This window comes from Xenopus laevis, chromosome 3L, assembly GCF_017654675.1.
Source record: "Xenopus laevis strain J_2021 chromosome 3L, Xenopus_laevis_v10.1, whole genome shotgun sequence".
NCBI classification, from domain to species: domain Eukaryota; kingdom Metazoa; phylum Chordata; class Amphibia; order Anura; family Pipidae; genus Xenopus; species Xenopus laevis.
In genome coordinates this window covers 33,851,966-33,873,591 of record NC_054375.1, presented here as the reverse complement: position 1 = coordinate 33,873,591, position 21,626 = coordinate 33,851,966, and the positions used below count along the sequence as shown (strand labels likewise).

Sequence of the window (21,626 nt, the reverse complement as noted above, 5' to 3'; positions counted from 1 at the left end):
TATTACAGAGAAAAAGGAAATTATTTTAAAATATTTGGATTATTTGGATAAAATGGAGTCTATGGGAGACATTCCGTAATTCAAAGCTCTCTGGATATCGGGTTTCTGGATAAGGGATCCTATACCTATACCTGTATATGTATGTATTTGACTATAGAAGAGAGCAGTAGAGCAAAACTAGAAAATCTTGGTTTCCTGTACATGCGCAAGTCTACAAAGTGACACCTGGGAAGTCAACTTAGAAAGTTCCCTGGACTGCTGTGTTTTTGTCTAAAAAGGACCGTCGCCTGGGAGGAAAAAATAGGCATTTAATTCACTGGAGAGTGCAAATTACATGAATTATGGTTTACTTGTCCTTTAAATGTTCCCCTGTAAAAAAAAATCCAAAGGCAAGTCTGTGAAATTATTCTAATCTGGTCACTAAAGGCCATTATTTAATTTTGATATGGAAACTATTATACCTACTACTAAATCCTTAGCCTCAAAATGTATAGACAAATACAAAACAGTCCCTAATTGTAAATACTAGGGATACACTGAATACAGGATTCGGTTCAGGATTTGGCCTTTCAAGCAGGAAAAGGCTGAACAGAATCCGAATCGTAATTTGCACACGCAAATTAGGGGCGGGGAGTGAAATCACGTGACTTTTTGTCACAAAACAAGGAGTTAAAAAATGTTTTCCCCTCCCCATCCCTAATTTGCATATGCAAATTAGGATTCAGATTGGGTATTTGGCCGAATCTTTCGCAAAGGATTCGGCTAAATCCAAAATAGTGGATTCAGAGCATCCCTAATAAATACTAATTTCTCTAGGATTGCCCCCATTCAAGAATATCTTATATTTTATTAATAACAATTACAGTGCACATTAGCTGTTAAAATAGCAGCACTTTTTAATGGCACATCTGTTTTTGAATAGAATGTCTTTATTCTGTCGGACCTGGTGTATATATATCAGGGTACTTACCCTCTGCCCCTCTTCACCTGCAAAAACAGTGTCATTCTTTTACTGATAATACAGAGGTATTTTAAAATCCATTATGCTCCATATACTGATTATAGCTGACTGACAAAACAAAAGTCAATTCGTATATAAATACAGATAACTGGGGAGCGGTTTATTCCAACTGAAGTTGCTTCCTTGTGTCCTTGGACATTTAATATTGGGGAGCTTTCCTTGTGCCAAGCACCACACTCAACAACAGCAGCCATCTAATAGCCCAGGAAATCAATAAGTGTTTTAAAAGGGTATTGTATTTCTAACCCAGCCAAAGGACAGAAGACAAAAGGGCGACTTGCATAGCAATGCAGTGAGAAAGTTTCCCAGTTGTTATTATGTAGCTCTGGACCTGATTTCCGACTGCTTTATAGAAAGGGTGAAAAACAAATGAGAAAACATTTCTGCAGATACGGAGGTGCCTGAACTATACAATCAGTCTGATCATTCCAATAAATAGGTAGCCAAACCAGGCAAGGATCTGATTGAGTGGTGATTTCTCCAGTTTTCCCCATAGGGCATGTGCTGATCAGAACCAATTTGTGTACTAGTTTCACTTTTGTTAAAGTTCTCAAAGAGATTTACAGTTTCTGGAAGACAATTTTTTTTTATAGTAATTTGATCCTCCTGCACTAAAGCAAATAATTATTTAATGGAGTTACTCTCAATAGATGGAAAAATGATTAAAGCAGACCTGTCACCGAGACATAAAAAACTGTATAATAAAAGTCCTTTTCCAACTGAACATGAAACCCACATTATTTTTTTCATTAAAACATCCATACCTGTTATAAATGCATTTAAAAATGTCACCTGTCAATCATTTATTTCCTGCCCCTCCTCGGGGGCGGGGCTGCCAATTACTTTTTGTTCTGCACTTCATAGATGTCACTGCTCTCCCCACATTCCTTACCATCTAATGTTGTAGCCAGTGCATGGGCATGTTCATCTTCTCCTCCATTTTGGTGCATAAGCAAGATTTTGGAATAATGCAAAGCTTTTCTTCATAACAATGTTTAAAATATGGCTGCTGCCTGCTTGCTGTGATTGTGAATTCCAAGACTCAAGATTAAAATAATTTATATACTGTAAGTAAAGTTTATTTTGCTTGACTAACATGATAAAATAGAATTTGGAATTATTTTTTTAGGGTGATTGGCATACCTATCTGCTCCCTAATCTCTTCCATAAACCTACCCAGTCAATCTCTGATACTTTCACTTAGGGGGTCTTGTGCGTAGAGTCCCCTTTAAACAGAATGTGATGTTTAAAGGGAGCAAAATTAACTTTAATTACACTATATAAATTATTTGAATCATGTTTCCTTCAGTCTGGGAACTCATAATTATAGCAAGCAGGCAGCAGCCATTTTGTGGACACTGTTATTAAGACAAGCGTTGCATCATGTCAGAATCTTGTTTGTGCACCAGAATGGGGGACCTGATGTCCATCCCCATGCCCTGGCTACACAATTAAACAGTGAAAAGAACGGGGAATGTTGGGAGGGCAGTGACATCTAGGAAGTGATGAATGGAAAGTGAAAGTAATTGCTTGCCCCGCCTCTATGCCTAAGGCATAGAGGAGGGGCAGACAATATTTGATTGACAGCAGAGATTTTTAAATAAACTTACAACAGCAAAGAATGCTTTAAAAAAAAAAAAAAGATTTTGGATTTCATGTTTAATTTGAAAAGGACTTTAATTATACAGATTTTTGTGTTGGGTGACAGGTCCACTTTAATGAGAATTTACAATAGTGAAGGAGCTAAAAAGTCTGATAGTGATTTGGGTTTTTTTGACCGCTTTTTGCTGATCCAGCTATATGCTCCCTTTCATGGGAAGCCAAGAGCGATTTATTTTATAGCACAGACTAGTGAAGTGAACGAGCTTCCGATAATGTGTTTTATGATGGCAATGCTTGCGCAGTGTAGTACTTTGTCTCTGTAGCAGCATTTTACTTAGCACAGCAGTAAAAAGTCATACCAAGCTGTCAAGATGAAAACTTCATGAATTGATTTCATTTATTTCCTGGTAACATACTATGCACTAGGCAGCACTTTTACTGAAATTAATGAAGGCCTGCAAAATATAACTCGTATGCAAAAGCTCACAATACAGAGCAGTAGGAGATTTATTTTATTTTGCAGAAGTAAAATTATTTAACTGACCTGCTCCCCGTGGGTTTTCATCTTATAATCTCTCGCAGCTCTGCTTGTCCATCTTCGTGCCTCCTTATCCAGCACACTCTCCACATTTTGGGCCTTTGGTGAGGGATTCCAGAGTTGACACCTGCAGAGCAATTACCAAGAGAAGACAGGACAGCAAAAGAGAGTAAAAAAAAAACGCAAACAGAATGGTAGTTGAAGTTTCCTCCCTAACAATCTACCAAGGGTTACACAGGAGACCCTGAAAATTAGGTTGAGATACCTACATCTGAATTGGAAATGAGTGCTTAATGGTTGATGACTATTGCTTAAAGGGGTTGTTCCTAGGGATGCACCGAATCCAGGATTTGGTTCGGGATTCGGCCCCTAATTTGCAAATTCGGATTCGGTTCGGTATTTGGCCGAATCTTCCAAGATGGATTCGGGGATTCGGCCGAATCCAAAATAGTGGATTCAGTGCATCCCTAGTTGTTCCCCTTTAAAGCAACTGTTAGTCTGATGTAGAAAGTGATATTCTGAGACAATTTGCAATTGGTTTTAATTTTTTTTATTTTTTTGTTATTTAGTTTTTTATTCAGCAGCTCTCCAGTTTGCATTTTTAGCAATCTTGTAGCTAGGGTCCAAACTACCCTAGCAACCACTGATTTGAATAATAGGCTGAAATATGAATAGGAGAGGGCCTGGACAGAAAGATGAGTAACAAAAACAAAACATTTGTAGCCTTAAAGAACATTGTTGTCAGTGACCCCCCCCCCCCATTTGAAAGCTGGCTTAGAGTTAGCCGTTCTATAACATATTAAAATTTAACTTAAAGGTGAACCACCCCTTTAATACTATCCTTTAATAATGGGAAAAAATACTCGTAAAATCTTTAAAAATACCCATTAACATCATCAAACCTGAATACATCACTGAAAACGATAAAAAAAGAAAAAATAATGGGCAACTGAAAAGTTGCTTAGAATTAGTCATTCCATAAAATACTAAAAGTTGACTTTAAGGACCCACCCCTTTAATAATTTTCTTAGGGAAAAGTGGAAACATAAAAAAAGCTCCAACAGATTACAGTGGGAAATGTAGTGTAGGCTAGAGACATCTTGGTACATTTTAAATGGTCATTCCCAACTTGAAGTGCACCGGGCTGTAGTCAATGGGAAAGGCATTTCCAGTGTTTAATCATAGCTACTTGATCCTGAGGAGAGTAATGCAGACAAAGCTCTCCATGTCATAGACTTTATTAAATCAAGTTGGGTGCTGAACTGCTAATATATTTATTCATGTTCCCATTTGAGTCCATAAATATGGCTGCCTTGTTGCTAATGATAATGTGTATCAAACTACTGATACTACAGTTTGGCAGAACTAAAAGTTTCAGTCCGGCAGCTGAGTAATCCAGGTGCAGATTCTGAACGGTTACAATTTTGCTACATTAGTTGATACATTTCCCAGCAGCATCTGTGGAATATTAGCAACTATTGTGTCAATTCAGCTTACGGAAAGCATTTTAGGACATGCTCAGGGGAAATTGCTCTCTCATGCATGCGATCTCCTAAGGTAGAGGAATGCAGCATTGACTGCTTTATCTCTTACCCATCCTGAAAGGCTGCAGTCGCACCTCCATCCAGGGTCCTCGGTCCTCCCTACTCAGCCTTCAGCTCCGCCTACTCAGCCCTCTCTCCTCAGGCATCAGCCTTCAGCCCTCCCTCCTCTGTCCTCAGTACAAACGCTCTCCGTCCTCTGCCCTCCCTCAGCCTGGCTTAGGAGCTGAGGTCTGAGGTGGGAGGGCTGAGAGCTGAAGAAGGAGGACTGAGTGTTGAGGAGGGAGGGCTGAGAGCTGGGGAGGCAGGGGGGACATTGCAACAGGATATGTGGGCAGCACGGATGTGTTACTGCAGCCTCTTCGGATCAGTGAGTAAAATAAGAGGCGGGTCTGCATATTTCTTCATTAGGAGAGTGCACGCAGGAGCATGTGTTCTCCTGATGATGTCCTAAAATGCTTTCCGTATCAGCTACCTTTAATAAAACTCAGGGATTCTGCTCAGCAGGGACAAAGATACATGTATCAACTAAATCTATCAATTTAGAACCGTTTACCGGGTCGCAACCCCCCCCCCCCTCTGCTTTAGAAAGTGAAAAATTCAACTTTACGCTTCAATATTAGAAAAACGGTCAAACATCGAAAATAGAAAGTTACGGTATCTGGAAAAGTCTTCATTTCTGGTGAAAAATCTGAAACCAACTGAACTGCAGGAAGGTGAATAACCACTTTAATAAACTTTTTTTCTTAGATCCTTTCTCAAGAAAAGCCCATACCTTATCCGATCCTGCAGACTGGAATTTTTGTATTAAAGTGGGGGAGAAGAGGTTGGTGTCTTTCAAGAAAAGCTGAAGATTTTGTTGCCGAGATACCTGTAAGAAAAGGAGTAGAGTGGGTTAAACATCAATAACACAAAAGCTCACTGATTATTTATTAAAGTGATCCCCAACCAGTGTCTCCTGAGCAACATGTTTCTCACTAACTCCTTGTATGTTCTCTCAGTGGCCTCAAAGCAATTGCTTCTTTTTAAATTGGTTACAAAAAAAATGTACTGCCAAACAGAACCTCCTGTAGGCTGTCAGTCCATATAGGGGATACCAAATAGCCAATCACAGCCCTTATTTGGCATTTCATGCTTGTGTTGATCCCCAACTCTCTTTACATTTGAATAAAAAAAAGGTTGACTTATACAGACACATAGGGGCAGATTTATTAAGGGTTGAATAATAAATTTGAATTTTCTAAAAAAAAAAAAATTGTGTCAAAACTCTCAAATTCAAAATTGGGAATAATCCAAACTCGATTCAAATTTTAATTTGAATTCAAAAATCGAGATTTATTAAACCTTGACCCTTGGGACAATTCGAATTCGACTATTCGAAACCTAAAACCTGCCGAGTTCATGTACTGTATAAGTCAATGGGAGAGGTCCAGTGACCCATTTGAAGACATTCAAATTATTTTAGGAGGAAAAACTCGATTTCAGTTTAGTCGAATTTGAATCGAATTCGATTGGAGTTTTCGAGTAGGTAATATTTGAGTTTTAGACGTTCAAATGTTTTCTTGAATCCCAATCGAATTTTGAGTATATTTGAATTTAATTTTAAAAATTCGACATTTGATAAATGGGCCTCTAAATACAATAAAACAAGGCACAGTTGTGGATATTCACCCATCATTGCTATCTCAGCCTATGACTGTGCAACTTGAGTGTATATTTAAAACATTTAAGGGATATGTCAATTTTTGATCAGTGTTTATCATTATGATTGATAAAGGATGCACATAATTATATGATGATAAGTAGCTTCATCTGACCAATATTCCCAAATAAGGATGGTGTTTTGCACTCATATTTCACAAAAATGGCTAACATTTCAAAAGTTCTGCTCTGTATTTTTATAATATGCCCTGTAGAAAGCACTGCCATGGCTATTTTCCTTTCATATTCTATGGCAAGGACTGTAAGGTTACTTCATACCAAAACATTCCATCTCAAACATGACTCTTCAAAGCTGCCATATTGCTTAGACATCTGTAATGTAAAGGTTTTCTTCATGAACTACAAATGCAAATGTCCCTACCAGTGAACACTAGGTGGTAATATTGTACAGTTTCGAATTAGCTCACACAACTCTCAACAAAAATATGCAAAGCAATGACACAGGAAAGGGAGTATTTACAGCTTAAATTTGCCAGTGCTTTTCATTACATTGTAATTTAAAGTTTGACGTCACTTTAAAGGTGGAAGATAGCAGCAATTGTGTATAACCAGGAGAAGGTGGATGCCACTGAAGGAAGGTTTAAAGTTGACTATACACCTAAAGATGTATGTGGCCCTGGAGCACCAAGACAACAGTTTTACCAGCCCATGTATGACCACCTTAAAGTAACAGTAACACCAACAAATGAAAGTAATACAAATATAATGTACTGTTGTGCTGCACTGGTAAAATAGGTGCGTTTGATTCAAAAACTCAACTATAGTTTATATAAACAAGCTGTGATGTAGCCATGGGGACAGTCATTCAAAGCTAAAAAAAAAAAAAAAAAAAGCACAGGAGACACAGCAGATAATAGATAAGCTTTATATTATACAATGGGAATCTTCAAAGCTTAACTGTTATCTACTGTGTATCCTGTGCTTGAATGGCTGCCCCCATGGTTGCACAGCAGTTTATATAAACCAGTAGCTCGTGAGCAACATGTTGCTCTCCATCCCCTTGGATGTTGCCTCCAGTGGCCTCACACCAAGTGCTTATTTTTGAATTCCAGGCTTGGAGGCAAGTTTTTGTTGCATAAAAACCAGGTGCACTGCAAACAGAGCCTCTTGTAGATTGACAGTCCACATAGGGGCTACCAAATGGCCAATCACAGTCCTTCTTTGGCAACCCAAGAACATTTTTCATGCTAGCGTTGCTCCCCAACTCCTTTTACCATTGAATGTTGCTCATGGGTTCAAAAGGTTGGGGATCCCTGATATAAACTATAGTAGTCTTTTTGAAGCAAACACACCAGTTTTACAAATGCAGGGCAACAATATTGTCATTCCTTTAAAACACTTTCATTTTTTGGTGTTACTGTTCCTTTTTAAAGCATAGCTGTGCATAGCTTTAAAACAAAAGCACACAATTAGGCCCACTAATTGCTAAAAGCAGATTTCCATTATACTGTATTTGGGAAGAGGGAAGGCATTTGGGGAAATTAGTCGCCCCAAAGAAGAGGCGATTAAATCTCCAGGCTACTAAATCTCCCCGAAGCGCCAGGTGTGCCCTTACCCGAAGGTGATAAGAGAGATCTGAATACGTCAGGGTTTTTCATTGCCATACATGTCTGCATTTGATGTTTCTATGCTTTTGTGAACCTAGAGTTTATTTAGCTATGTATATCACAATTTTCTTTAAAGATTCAAGCATGCATAAAGTATATACAGGTATGGGACCTGTTATCCAGAATGCTCGGGACCTGGGGTTTTCCGGATAATGGATCTTTCTGTAATTTGGGTCTTCATGCCTTAAGTCTACTAGAAATTAATTTAAACATTAAATAAACCCAATAGGCTGGTTTTGCTTCTAATAAGGATCAAAAATATCTTAGTTGGGATCAATTACAAGCTACTGTTTTATTATTACAGAGAAAAAGGAAATCATATTTAAAAATTTGGATTATTTGGATAAAATGGAGTCTATGGGAGACAGCCATTCCGTAATTCGTAGCTTTCTGGATATCAGGTTTCCGGATAAGTGATCTTATACCTGTACACGCACTTGAATATATTATTGTCGAATAGCGCCACAATATGAGACATCCATTACAATTGGTCTATAAGGATTCCTACTAGCAAACGTCAAATTAATCCCAGATAGCTGCTGACTAAATGACAAGCTCAGAGGTGACTGACAGATCTTACCTGCTGGGAAGCCACTAATATATCTCTGAATCGTTCTTGTGTGAACTTGCAGGTGTTCAGCTCTGTGTTACGGATCAGTATCAGGTAATCACGAAGCCTATCATAGATATCGCCATCTAAACACTGTACAGGGAACACAAATTACAGCTATTAGAATCAACAGTCTATCCAGAATTCGGTGTCTGGGGATATGAAACGATCACTCAAAAGCTAGAACTATTAATCAATAAATAGAATTTAAAGCCTGGACTGTAGACTGGACCCAAAGAGATTAGTCTGTAGATAAGATTCCAAAGCAGTCAATGAAAGAACACAACCAGACCTGCTTAGAATAGGTTCATCTCTAACATAAAGTTTATATAAAGATGAACATTGTATTTTGCACGCTGCACGAAGCATTAAACACCCTGTAAGACAAATACAACCCACCCAAGCTCTCCACCCAATGCATAGACGGAGTACAGGGTGTACAAACACATTCATGTGCAGAAGGGTCTCACCCACAGTTATGCAATGCAACTTGGCCATTGTGAAGAGCCCGGATAAAGGAGAGCTGGGGAGCTGGATTTATTTGGTTCTGATCGAAAACAAGCTTTGTGTACAGGATTTTGGAGTACATAGAACTTTGATTAGGGCTTTACTTGCCCTTTACTTGCCCTTCATAATTCAACCCCTGTGTGAGAGATGGCAGCCTGCCACTATCCCAGGCACAAACAAAAAAGACAGATTATAGATAAATGAAATAGATAGGTCCAATGATAAGTGGGGGGGGCCAAATGTAAAAATAAATGGCTACTTGTATTTAATATTATCTAGTGCTGTTAGTACGAGTAGGTATTCATTCCTACCCCCTGAAATTTGCTGATTATACTCAATTCTCTTTAGTTTTACAGTAATCAGCAGCTTTCAGAGGCACAAAATGAATACCTACTGGCACTAAGAGCACTAAATAATATTAAATACAAGTTGCCTTTTTATTTTTAAAATTTGGCCCACCCAGTCTTCTCGTGGACCTATCTGTTTCATTTATTTGTAATCTACCCATTTTTTGGATTACTTTTGCAGCATTCACGTGACTGTAGATTGATTTACATATGAATTGTAAGAAGCCACCGCAAACAAAAATGGCCCCAAAAATATATAAAAATGGCCCAAAAGCATATGATCTGAAATTCTTGTGTTTAATATTATCTAGTGTTTTAATACTGCAAACTTTGTTTTTCCTGGCTCTTGTTTTCTGAATAACATGCACGTTAGGGGTGTTCCAGCTGCATACAGAGAGGCACAGTGTTAAGAACTTGGTATACTATACCAAAGCCAGATGGAAAGTCCTGCTTGTAAGTTACTTACCGTCATGATATCAGGAAGGTGCATTTGGTAGTAATGGTTGAGATGGGCATTTGCTGCTGTAAGTGCCAGTAGGTATTCATTCCGCGCCTCAGAAAGCCGATGATAACACTCAACCAACTGTGTGGAAAACTAAAGAACACCATGGATTACTTTTGTAGTACTCACATGACTGTACATTGATGCACGTATGCAAGCAGCCACATCAAATAAAAGATTGGTCATTTCTGTAATTGTATTCTGACTAAATGGACTAAAAGCATATGCTCTAAATACAATTCTCTCTTTTTTAAGGCAAGAAAATGGATGATGTAGGGTCTATAGCCACAGATCTTTGACAAACTGCTCAGTGTTTAGCACGGGCATCTTTAGGGAATTATTCAGTATACAAATAAGAACTGGGTAAACCGATAAAAATAAAAAAATAAAAAATGTTTTCAGTATAGTTAGCAAAAATGTAATGTATAAAGGCTGGAGTGACCAGATGTCTAACATAATAGCCAGAACACTACGTCCTGCTTTGTAGCTCCACTCATTGGTTTCCAGGCAGTAACCAATCAGTGACTTGAGGGGAGGCCACATGGGTGGTTTTGAATCTTAGCTGAATGTGGAGGATCAATTGCAAGCTCACTGAACAGTTATGTCCCATGTGCCCCCCCCCCTTTAAAGTCACTGACTAAGAATTAGAGAGCTGCAAAACAGGAAATTGTGTTCAGTTCTGTTATATATACACTCACTTCGGCCTTTATACGTTACATTTTTAGCTAACTATATTAGAAACATTTATTATTTTGAACAGCCTATTTATTTAGCCAGTTTTTATGTGTACACTGAACTGTTCATTTAAAGCACTGGTGTAAGTTCAACATCATTCAGGGCACTGTCTTCAAGGTGACACCCTTACCAGTACTTCTAATTCAGGGGCACCTTACTGCCATGGTTCAATTGTTTTTCAGTCAGTGCTATTTCTATCTTGGCAGGGGGTGGATGGCAAAAATCTTGAATTTTACTCTTCATATACTAACATGGGAATCATTCTTATGCTTCCAGTGCACCCACAGGTCAGGTGATTACCTTTCTGAAATTCATCAGTTAGCGTCCCAGAAATGAAGACATAAAGACCCAAAATGAGCACTATTAATTCCCCCTTCACTTTGGACCTGGAGGGCAACGCAGAACTCTCATAGGAAAAAATGCGTACATCTCTACAGCAGCTCACCAGCAATGGACATCATTCCCAGCCCAAAATAAAAAAAAAAACTGAAAGCTCTGGCAATGATGAGCTGTATTTTTACAGATATCTGTATAAGGATCAATTGCACATTTACTGTATCTATGTGATTTGGACGACAAATGGAATCAAAAGCTTTAAAAGGGAATAATCCAAAATATGTTCTAGCATATGTCTGTGAAGGTTCTCATTCATCCCCGGTCACGGTACATCTAAAGTAGTAGGTCAAATCAGCTGGACTGTATTTTAACTCTTGAAGACGTTTCTCTAGTCATCCGACTGGCTTTCTCAGTGCAGAATTGTACAGCAAGTCCAGTTGATCTTACTTACTACTATAGATATGTTCTAGCATAACTCGACTTAGTACAAATGCACTAGGCTGTCTGTTTCTTCTTTTGCTGTTTTATCCATTTTATCACAATTCGGTTTATTAAAAAACAAAACAAAAAAAAAACACAAATGGTGTGTGATTAAAGAGCTTTAGGAGTTATAGTTACAAGAACAATGGCGTACACAAAGACTAAGCATTGTTTGCATATAATATCAGTAATATATTCACTTAAAGGACCAGTAACGCTAGTTTTTTTCAAGTTCAAAATCCACTCTATCCTTTTCCACCTGCATATCCATCTCTCAGAAATGGTAGTATGAATAATGCTTAATAAAAAAATACAATTATAAAACACAGCCTTAAATACATTCAAATTTCGCGCCAAAACGTGCGCCAATGCACGCTGGCGCAATCACGCCATCGCGCCTGTACCTTTAAGAGGCGCGCCCTAAGGATCAAAGATGGCGCAGGCTCCGGACTAAGAACCACGCGGCGGGTGACCGCCACACAGGTAGTTTTGTTACACTGCATTACACGCTGTACAATAAAAAAACACTTTTGGGAGAAATGTAGCTATATTGCAATCATAATCATCAACAAAAAACATAAAAAGGTTTAATCCCATCTGTCAGCAGCAAGCATTGGAACAGTCTATGCATTCTGTAGGTTATATTAGCGCTATTGGATAAGTGATTGAGACAATAAGCTCTAGTGAACATAGCTTTGTACTGCTTTCTGTCAGAAATACAGTAAATGATAAACATCAATAAATCAAATGCTAAAGATAACAGATCAATTGAAAAATCATTACTGTCCCAAAGAAGCACAAATTTCACCCGTTTTGTAAATGACCAGTTTCATGAGTTGAAATGGTGATAAGTGAATTCATAAAACAGTGAAAATTCACAAAAAATTTGTGGTCAATGGGTGTTTTTTGTATAATTAATTTTTAACCCAAAATATATTAATAGACATTTTTAGAATATTTTTTTTAACCTCACCTTGCCTCCGTGTCCATAGCCTTTTCCTTTGCAACTTCGTTACCCCGTTCCAGCTGGACGTAATGTTTCTTGGTCTTGTTTACTTCTTTCATAGTCTCCAGCAGCTCATTCTGGACTTTCTGTAGCTGTTCAATGCTCTGGCAAAATAGTTTTAATTTAATTTCTCTTTTTTACAAGGAACTTATAAAGCAGGTGGATTTCTAATAAGACATAGAGAATCCTCATTCTGAACCCATCTTTTATAAACCCATTGATTTTGTACAGAAACATATTTGGTGACGTCAGAGAAGGGCCAAATAGTATTGCTGACAAAGGTAATACTACCTGGCCCAGTTCCCTGCCAGCCTGTCCTGCACACTTGAAATCTGCTCTCCCACCCACTCGTCCGCTAGCCACTCATCCCCCCCCCCGAGCTGTCACTCACTCCGCGGTTGTCTCTACTGCAATAGATACAGGACAAGAATCAGCTGATCTGCTGGCTCCTGTGTCTTCACTAAGAGACAGATTGTCGGCCTGGGTGCAGACACACGGGGGGATTTTGGCAGAGAAACGTGTGCATTTTCATGCCGATATTCGCTCCATGGGATATATTTATCAAAGAGTGAAGTTAGAGATCACCATAATCCACTAGAGTGAAATTTAGCCATTCTACATTTATTTCTATGGGCTTTTTAAAGGCACATTTATAAAAAGATGAACTTTCACTTTCAACCATTGATAAATACTGTTTTAAAAATCCCATAAAAATGAATGGAATGTGGCGGGATTTCACTCTAGCGAATTGTGGTGATCTCCAACTTGACTCTTTGATAAATATACCCCAATGTGTCTGTACCCAGGCCAACGCAGATTCATCTGGTGCAGACACAGAAACCAGTGGATCGGCTGCTTCTCTACACAAGTCAAGAATCAGCCCCATATGCCAGTAACCTAATCACATACACAAGTATGTTTTATTCATCGGGGATAGAATTATCTCTGATAAATAAAAATGAAATTCTAAAAAACTATTTCCCAGTGTACATTAAAGGACTAGATCTATTAAACATTACAACTTATTGGACTTGCATATCTCCAGTCAGTTCTGCAGCCTCCTCTATTTGCAACCATTTAGCTGTGCAAGCGCCACACTTTATAAAATAGCAGCGAGTGCTTAAAAAAGAAAATACCACAATCCATCAGTCCCGTGATCAGACCACGAGTTGCGCAGGGTGTGAGGAAGCGACGACGCGCATTGATTATTATCAGGAGAGAGATTTTACTCGTTCTGAAGCAGCACACAATGATTGGCAGATGGGCGGATGCGCAGGTGAATTCCAGGGGCCATCTTGATAATGTGTCACGGTCGGCACCCAACACCAGAACAAACACCAGGCACCCTGGTCTCGGCTCGTGCTTCACCAGTAGTGTGACCGCCTTTGGGCCTCGGGAGGAGCCCTCGGCTTACTTGGATGCCACCTGGACTTAAATGAGAGGTGCAAGATGAGGGTTGTGGATAGGCAGAGGGGCACGACAGTAAAGCAAAGTCTTTGGACAGAAGATCGTAGTACAAGGCATTAGGCAAAAGAGTAGTCAGATCAGGCTGGGTCGAGGCAGGCAGAGAATAAACGTTATCAGGCAGGCAAGGGTCAAACCAGGAAGTCAATCAGAGGGTTAATCAGAAGAGGTAGTCGGTAATCAGGCAAGGGTCAGAATCCAGAAGTCAGAATAGTCAAAATAGCCAGGCAGGGGTCAAAAACAGGAATCAAACAGGTTCAGAATATAGCAACGAATAGCACAAGGCTCAGAAGCACCAGGAAACAATATCCTATCACGGGCAATGCATAAAGTAAAACTGTACCTTTAAATACATTTGAAATTCGCGCCTTTGCCAGCGCGCCTGCGCCTTTAAGACGCAACCAGACGCGGCTCGCGCGCCGAAGAACCCTGCGGGCATCCCCGCTTGGAGTGCGGCGGGCGTCCCTGCCGACCCCCAACACCCCTACCGGGGTAAGTTATTACATAATGTCTCAGAGCTGTATAAAGTAGACTTTGCATAGGGAAACGCTTGAAAAAAACGGTATCTGTTCAAAGTAACCTAGCGATCAAAGCCAGCAAGGGGGCCTCTATAACATAATGATTGGGAGAAATGGTTTCCAAGTCATTTGTAAAAGTAATTGCTATCGAAACCAGTATTTGTCTGAATGCTGAAGTCAGCTCTCCTTCAGCAAAGACAAATTGATATGTTGTTCCAAGTCAGAGTAACCCAGGCAAAGAATATCAAGGAACAGACAGATTCATTTACCAATATTTACCAATATTGTTAAAACTATAGAACATTATAAATTAATGTATATTAGGAAAAATATTATTTTTGGGTTCCTATGGCTTGAGCAATATGCACATACGACCACACAGTATGATTTAGGTGCATGTGGGTCGCTATCCCAATAATATAGTTTAGGCAGCAGATTAATAATAACCTTTCAGCCAATAGGTAACTGACCTTGCCCTGAGCCTTGCTTTAACCCAGAATTGCAATTTAATATAGAACATCAGCCAACAGAAGATATGACAGAAGAAATAAAAAAACAGTAAAGACACTCACCTTTGCACCCACAAAACTTGCAACAAAGTGAGATTGACTCTTTCCCATCAATGACAAGAATCAAGCCAATATTACTAAGAGCACCATATCAATCAGTACTATTGGGCTGGAGTACCACAAATTCCAATAGGCAGGGTTTAGTTGATGCTTGCAGTGCAACCTACAGGAGGAATGTACCACCCCCACCCACTGTGACTGACAGAATAAATCCAGCAATTCTGGCTAAGGTAAAGAGAACTAAAGCTTAACAAAGCAGAGGAAAAATTATGCATGCTTTATTTTGGGGCTCTGGACCAGGCCAAGACCACCACAGCCATTTCACAGTGAAGATCTGTGCCTCTAAATATGCCCCCCAGTACCGACGCAAATAAACAAACAAAAATGCAAAATGTTTAGTCTGTACCTAAGGTAAGGGCACACGGGGAGATTTAGTCACCCGGCGACTAATCCCCAAACTGCTTCCCCGTGTCTTCTGTCTGCTTCAATGAAAAAATGCATGCGCCAATGCACTCGCGGCACTTCGATTTCCGAAGTCACACTTTTGACTGAAAATGTTGTACATTGTTACCTTTTTAAGCAAAAGCTCCTTTGCTGATCTGGCTGTTTTTGCAGCTTCTGAGGTCAAGTTCCTATAGTTTTCAGCAGCCGCGACTCTGGTCTGTCCAATGGAAGCAGTGCCTTCTACCATGGACCTCCATACTGAATACACACTCCTGAAAAACAGAATTCCATACACAGTAGTGACAACTCATTGCACAAGTGACAGCAAGGGTGTGCTGTAGCATGAATACGTAACATAAAATAAAATGTTCCAGATCACATGAGAATACATAACTCTAAGCAACATTGCAATATTCACTGAGGATGTATTTGAAATGTTTTTAAAGTTATCAGTTTAATGCAACTGAACACAGTATTTGTTCTCTGGTTCTGAATCTTGTCACCGAGCGACTAATCTCCCCGAATTGCAACGTGTGTCTCTGCCCTAAAAGCTTTTAAGTGGATATTTGTAATTGTAATTCCTATTTAAAGCAGTATCTGCCTGACCCTTACGTTCTCTGCACTCTCCTTTCTGACTCCTAAAACAATGCAGCCGAAAGCCAGCCGATGAACAGACCTGGATGAGATCTTCTCTTATGGAAAAGCATGGAAGAAGTCTAATGTATAATGAAAACGACTCACGAGGAAACTTCTGGCGACTTTGGAAAACAAAGCGATCCGAGTGCCATCCTGCCGGCGATTTACATTCTAGCCGGCAGGAGGCAGTTTGTGGAGATTAGTCGCCACGAAGAAGAGGAGATTTGTCGCCGGGCGACTAATCTTCCCGAATCTGAGCATGTGCCCTGACCCTTAAAGAGATACGGACACTAAACTACTTTTTAAAATATGAATGTACATTAAAAGTTACCTATAGGTCATGCTGATTGTTTTTTGCTGAGAGGTTAGTTTTTATAAGTAATTGTTAGTTGAAGTTCATAAACCGACTGTTTTGCCAACCTGACTGTCCCATTTCAGCCTGTCCATTAAATTTTCTAATGCTAACGCACTCCTGCTGCACAAATATGGCAGCCCCCTCATAAAGGAGCATGGGGCATCAGACAGATAATGTAAATGCATTGTGCAAATACTTAATGGCAAAATTATAAAAAGCATGCAAAGTTAATTTTATGGTACATGTAAAAAAAAGTTCAATTTCTGATGTCAGTATCTCTTTAACATATTTTGGAAAGCTGTTTAGAATAACATTTTCTTTCGTTATGCAAAAAATAAAAAACATGCTAGGTGCTGTTCCACTTTAATCTCTAATAGAAGCAAAACTAAATGGAATGAAAAACCAAAACGGAATAAAAAGGAACAGGACCATGTATAACTTCTCTTGCCTCTGGCAACAGGAACCCTGTCCTCTTCGTTATGACTCAGAAGCAAACAAAATATTGTAGCCTCATTCAATGGTATCAGGAATGATTCTTTTGGAAGAGCATGTATGATGTTTGGCAGCTTCTCTCTCTAGTCCAAAGTACAGAGCAGCTATTTACCACTGTGAATTATACTACACTGCTCTGCCAGAACTTGTTTAAGTGCATCCATCTGTTCTGCAAATACCCTTTCACAAACGGGAAACATCTGAAATGGTTACAGCCGAAGTATCAATAGCTCTTCCATCATCAGACTAATAAACAGCACTAAGTATTGGGAATACATGGGGTTCTGTCAACATATTAACAAATGTTTATCCTGAATGGGCCACAGAGGGCCCCATGTAAATGAGTTTCATGAACATGAACATTGTATATGTGTTCAAGTTAGAAACTGTAAAAAACGGTTACTAAACAGAATCCTTATAACTATATGGACTTGACTTAAAAGTCTGATGTTACGCCACTTATTAACGGAAGCATGTGGATATCATTTCAGTATCATTCTGGACTGTGCCCTTCATTACGGATGCAGAAGTAACACCTACTAAACCCTAAAAATTAATATGGTTAAAAATGCCATATTTTATATACTGAGCTTATTGCACCAGCCTAAAGTTTCAGCCTCTCAATAGCAGCAATGATCCAGGACTTCAGACTTGTCACAGGGGGTCACCATCTTGGAAAGTGGGCTCTGAGCAGCTGTTGTGAAGCTAAGCTTACAGTCGTTGACAATTATCAAGCAGAAAACTAGGTTTGTCTGTAACATAAGCTGATGCTACAAGACTAAATATTAAATTCTGATGCTAGTTTCACTGGTTTCTTAGCAAACGTAGTAATTATCTGTATTAATCTCAGCCTTATATCGTGACATTTATATTCTGTATATACAGTATATTGTGAGTGGGTCCCTAAACGTAGAAAATGAAGACAGCACAGAGCATGTGCAGTGAATCAGCAGAAAAGAAGATGGGGAGCTACAGGGGCATCTTTGGAGACACAGATCTTCCCTGCTAAAGGGTTGTGGTTGTCTTAGACTGGTACAGGAGCCCAAAACATAATTTACAACAATTTACAATTTCTAGCTAATTCTTTAGTTAGCCTTTATATTTCCTTTAAATGAGGTCAGGACCATTGTGAAAATACTGCACATCCACCTAGCACATTTGGACACGTCCTGCAATAACCATAACTGTCTTTATATGCCCAGATTTGGTCTCCATAGCTAGATTAGGCCAACACTGACCATTAGAGACATCAGGTCTAGCATCCGCGGAATAATCATAAAGTGGTCGGGTTTGGGTAGGAAATGACAGATTCCCTGACCGTGCAGGCAGTCCACGTAATACTGCCACTTAATACTGACCATTAGAGGCCTGCATTGGTTTGGGAACCCACAGAATACCTGCAAAGTGTTTGGGTAAGGAATTCCTTATTCGCTGACTGAGTAGAACCACTGGTCCACAGTGACTTTCGGTTTCGCGAATCCCAGGTCAGAAGGTAAATTAATCTATTTCGGGCCAGGTCAGGTAGCGGATCAATGGAGGGGCAAATAAGGGATTACGGGTTACGAGTCTCAGAAAATGAACCCGCGCTGGACTCTATTGACCATATAAAATGTAGTTTTGTCACACCAACCTTGGTTCCTGTCATATTGCAGATGATTCATGAAAGTTGTCACCATGAGATTCTAGAGCAGTGGAAACACTTTTTTGAAGAGATGAATCTCGCTTCCTTGTCTGTCTGGGTTTGTCAGAAGTGAATGTTACCTGTCTAATACAGGTCTGTAAAATTGGTGGAGTAGCAATTATATTATAGGCTGTTTTTCACTGTCAGAGTTGGGACCCAAGCCTCTAGTTAAAGCAAACCCTAACGCTAAAGTACAATTACATTTGTGACAATTCCCTGTTTCCAACTTTGTGCCAACAGTTCCCGAAAGAATCAGTTTGCAGAGAAGGAAGTAGAAGAATTTGACTGACATACTCAAAACTCTAACCTCCAACAAAACATGTATAGGATGAACTGTAATGATGACAGTGAGACAAGCCTGGTTGCTCAGCATTACTTATACTCTTGTGGCTGAATAGAAGAAAAGAACACCAACAATGTCGCAACATCTAATCCAAAGCCTTCCCAGAAGACTATTATAGAAGAAAAAGTAGGGCCAACTTCATAATGATATTTTGGATAGGTATTAATCCCCCACACGTTTTGTACAATCCCTTTTGCCAGAAAAAAAAAATGTGTGCACCCTCTGGAAGGCATTTGGCCTATTCTTCCAGCAAATTTGCTCTAGGTTACTCAGATTAGTTCAATGGCAAGTATGCACCTCAATTTAGGAATACTCCCACCGAATACAAAATGAATCAAATCAGGGATTTGACTAAAATTGTAGAACATTCACCTTTTTTTGTTCAGGACCCACTTTTGTTTTATGTTTGGGATAACAGTCATAAACTAAAGCTCAAACTTCAGGATTCTGCAAAGCTAAAACAAGTTCTCTTAAAGTTACATGTGTTTTGCTCCACCTAACCTTGCTGTCATAACAAGATTCTCAGGCAATGCTGATGAAAACCAGCATGACGATACCACCACTATACTCCAAAGCAATGGAAAGCATGCGTATTGGTCTGATCATCGGCCCACCTGAAAATCGTTTAAAAAGATGGGTACATGTATGGTACATGTATTGAGAAGGATCCTTGAAAACCCCACTCCCTAATTAACTCAAGGTTTGATACTAAAATTATCCAAAATATTTTCATTTTTGTTTGCAGAATAAAATACTACATTTTAGATGTTCTAGTTACAAATCTGTAGAAATGTTATGTTTGAACCTGTAACTTGGACAGCGCTTTGTTAAGGTGGCCATAGACATAAAGATCCGCTTGTTTGGCAATCTCTCCCCGATATGCCCACATTGAAGTGGGCGATATTGGGCTGATCCAATCGTGGGCCCTGATTATAATGGATCCGATACGGGCGCTCGGATCGTGTGACCACATACATGCATAGATGATCCGGTGGGATTTTTTAACCTGCCCAATCAAGATCTGGCCAACTGTCGGATGGCCCCACACACGTGCCAATGAGCTGCCGTCGGCAGCTTTTATCGGCACGTGTATGGGGGCCATTAGGTGTTTGTAGAAATCTCTGGTTAAAAAAACTCCAGGAACTATGCTCCCTTAAAAAAAATAAAAAATACTCAACAAAACTGAGGAAAGGTATGCAACAATTTTAATATTCTTCTCAGTCAGACAGGTTAAGCAATACCATAAGCAACACAGCTGAACAAACATGTTTATTATCAAAAAGGCACATGGGGTACTGAACGGAAATCTCAAAGAAGCTTACCCACCTGCATTCACTGGTCTCATTTTTCCCACGATGCCAGTCTCTTTTAAGGTACTGACTAGCCAGCCTCTGCAGTGCCTAGAGGTCACAAAAACATAATGTTCATAAAAGAGTCCTGTCTAAAGCCCTTGTTTATAGGAACACGTTGCTTTCTTAGCTCTATTCTGCCACATTTTGCACTTGAACACCAGGCCCACACAGTCCATCTTCCAGTGAGATTTATGGCAGCAGCCACAGAGGTTAACGCCATACCCATAAACACTGCCCCCTTGCCAAGTAGGATGTATGCTGTAAACAGCCTCTGGCGTAATACACATAGGAACACTGCTGGCACACAACCAAGATCAAGCATGGAATAATAACGTCAGAAAAATTCAACTTTCTTTGAAAAAGAGAAATCAATTTAGAATTAACATGGATATTTAAATATGATTTGGGGGGTGTCCAATAGGCTTCATACATTTCAAATTTTAAAAGAACATAGAAATAATTAAATATTAGATTTTCATTCTTAAAACTGGGAGTATTCCCAACATCACAAAATATCAAGTGTAACCTTCTAGCTACGAAACATGGCCTCCAGATGGTAGATCAAAAATAGATCTACCATTCCTCTCAACATTTAGGAAATAGTGCGGCAAATCTTTTGTCCCTCTTTCTGAGTGCTGGGAAAATTGTTTGACCACACCCATTTTGTGGCCACCCACCCTAATTACCATGTTCATTTTACAAAGTTTGGCAGGTTATGAAAGATAAAACACATTTCTGGGGTTTTTATGTGTTCTTACAGTATTGCAAATGAAGGTGAATTGCCCGTTTAAGGGCACCTTTTGGGTAAAAATGTTATCCCCAACCAAAGGTGCAGGTAATAGAGCCTGCATTCTGGTTGGGGATAACAGTATTTATTTTTTTTTCCTAAAAAAAAAAAAATGACCGCACGCTACCCGCACCGGGAGGGAGCCATGTCTGGTCACTCACATGTGCATAATGAAAAGCTGCCCCATTATGCATATGCGTGTGACGTCACATGCGTGTTATGCGCATGCAAATGACCGGACATGGCTGCTCGCACCGGGAGCTCCCTCCCGGTGTGGGTAGCGTAGCTGCAAGTCAGTTTCCCCAAGAGACCTGCTTACATTGCCTTGCAATAGTTTTCACCCCCCTTGGCATTTTCCATGTTTTGTTGCCTCACAACCTGGAATTAAAATGGATTGTTTGAGAGTTTGCAACATTTCATTTACAGAACAT

At 39.5% G+C, this 21,626-nt stretch overlaps 1 protein-coding gene across 1 annotated transcript in view; it reads right to left on the bottom strand.

The window, feature by feature from the left end:
* Window positions 1-21,626, bottom strand: part of fchsd1.L (FCH and double SH3 domains 1 L homeolog) — a 44,772-nt gene that overhangs the window by 11,369 nt on the left and 11,777 nt on the right. Inside the window, 8 exon segments of the mRNA XM_041585558.1 lie at window positions 3,168-3,254; window positions 3,256-3,288; window positions 5,478-5,573; window positions 8,612-8,734; window positions 9,962-10,090; window positions 12,527-12,658; window positions 15,677-15,821; window positions 20,383-20,456. Coding sequence (XP_041441492.1) covers window positions 3,168-3,254; window positions 3,256-3,288; window positions 5,478-5,573; window positions 8,612-8,734; window positions 9,962-10,090; window positions 12,527-12,658; window positions 15,677-15,821; window positions 20,383-20,456 — 819 coding nt within the window.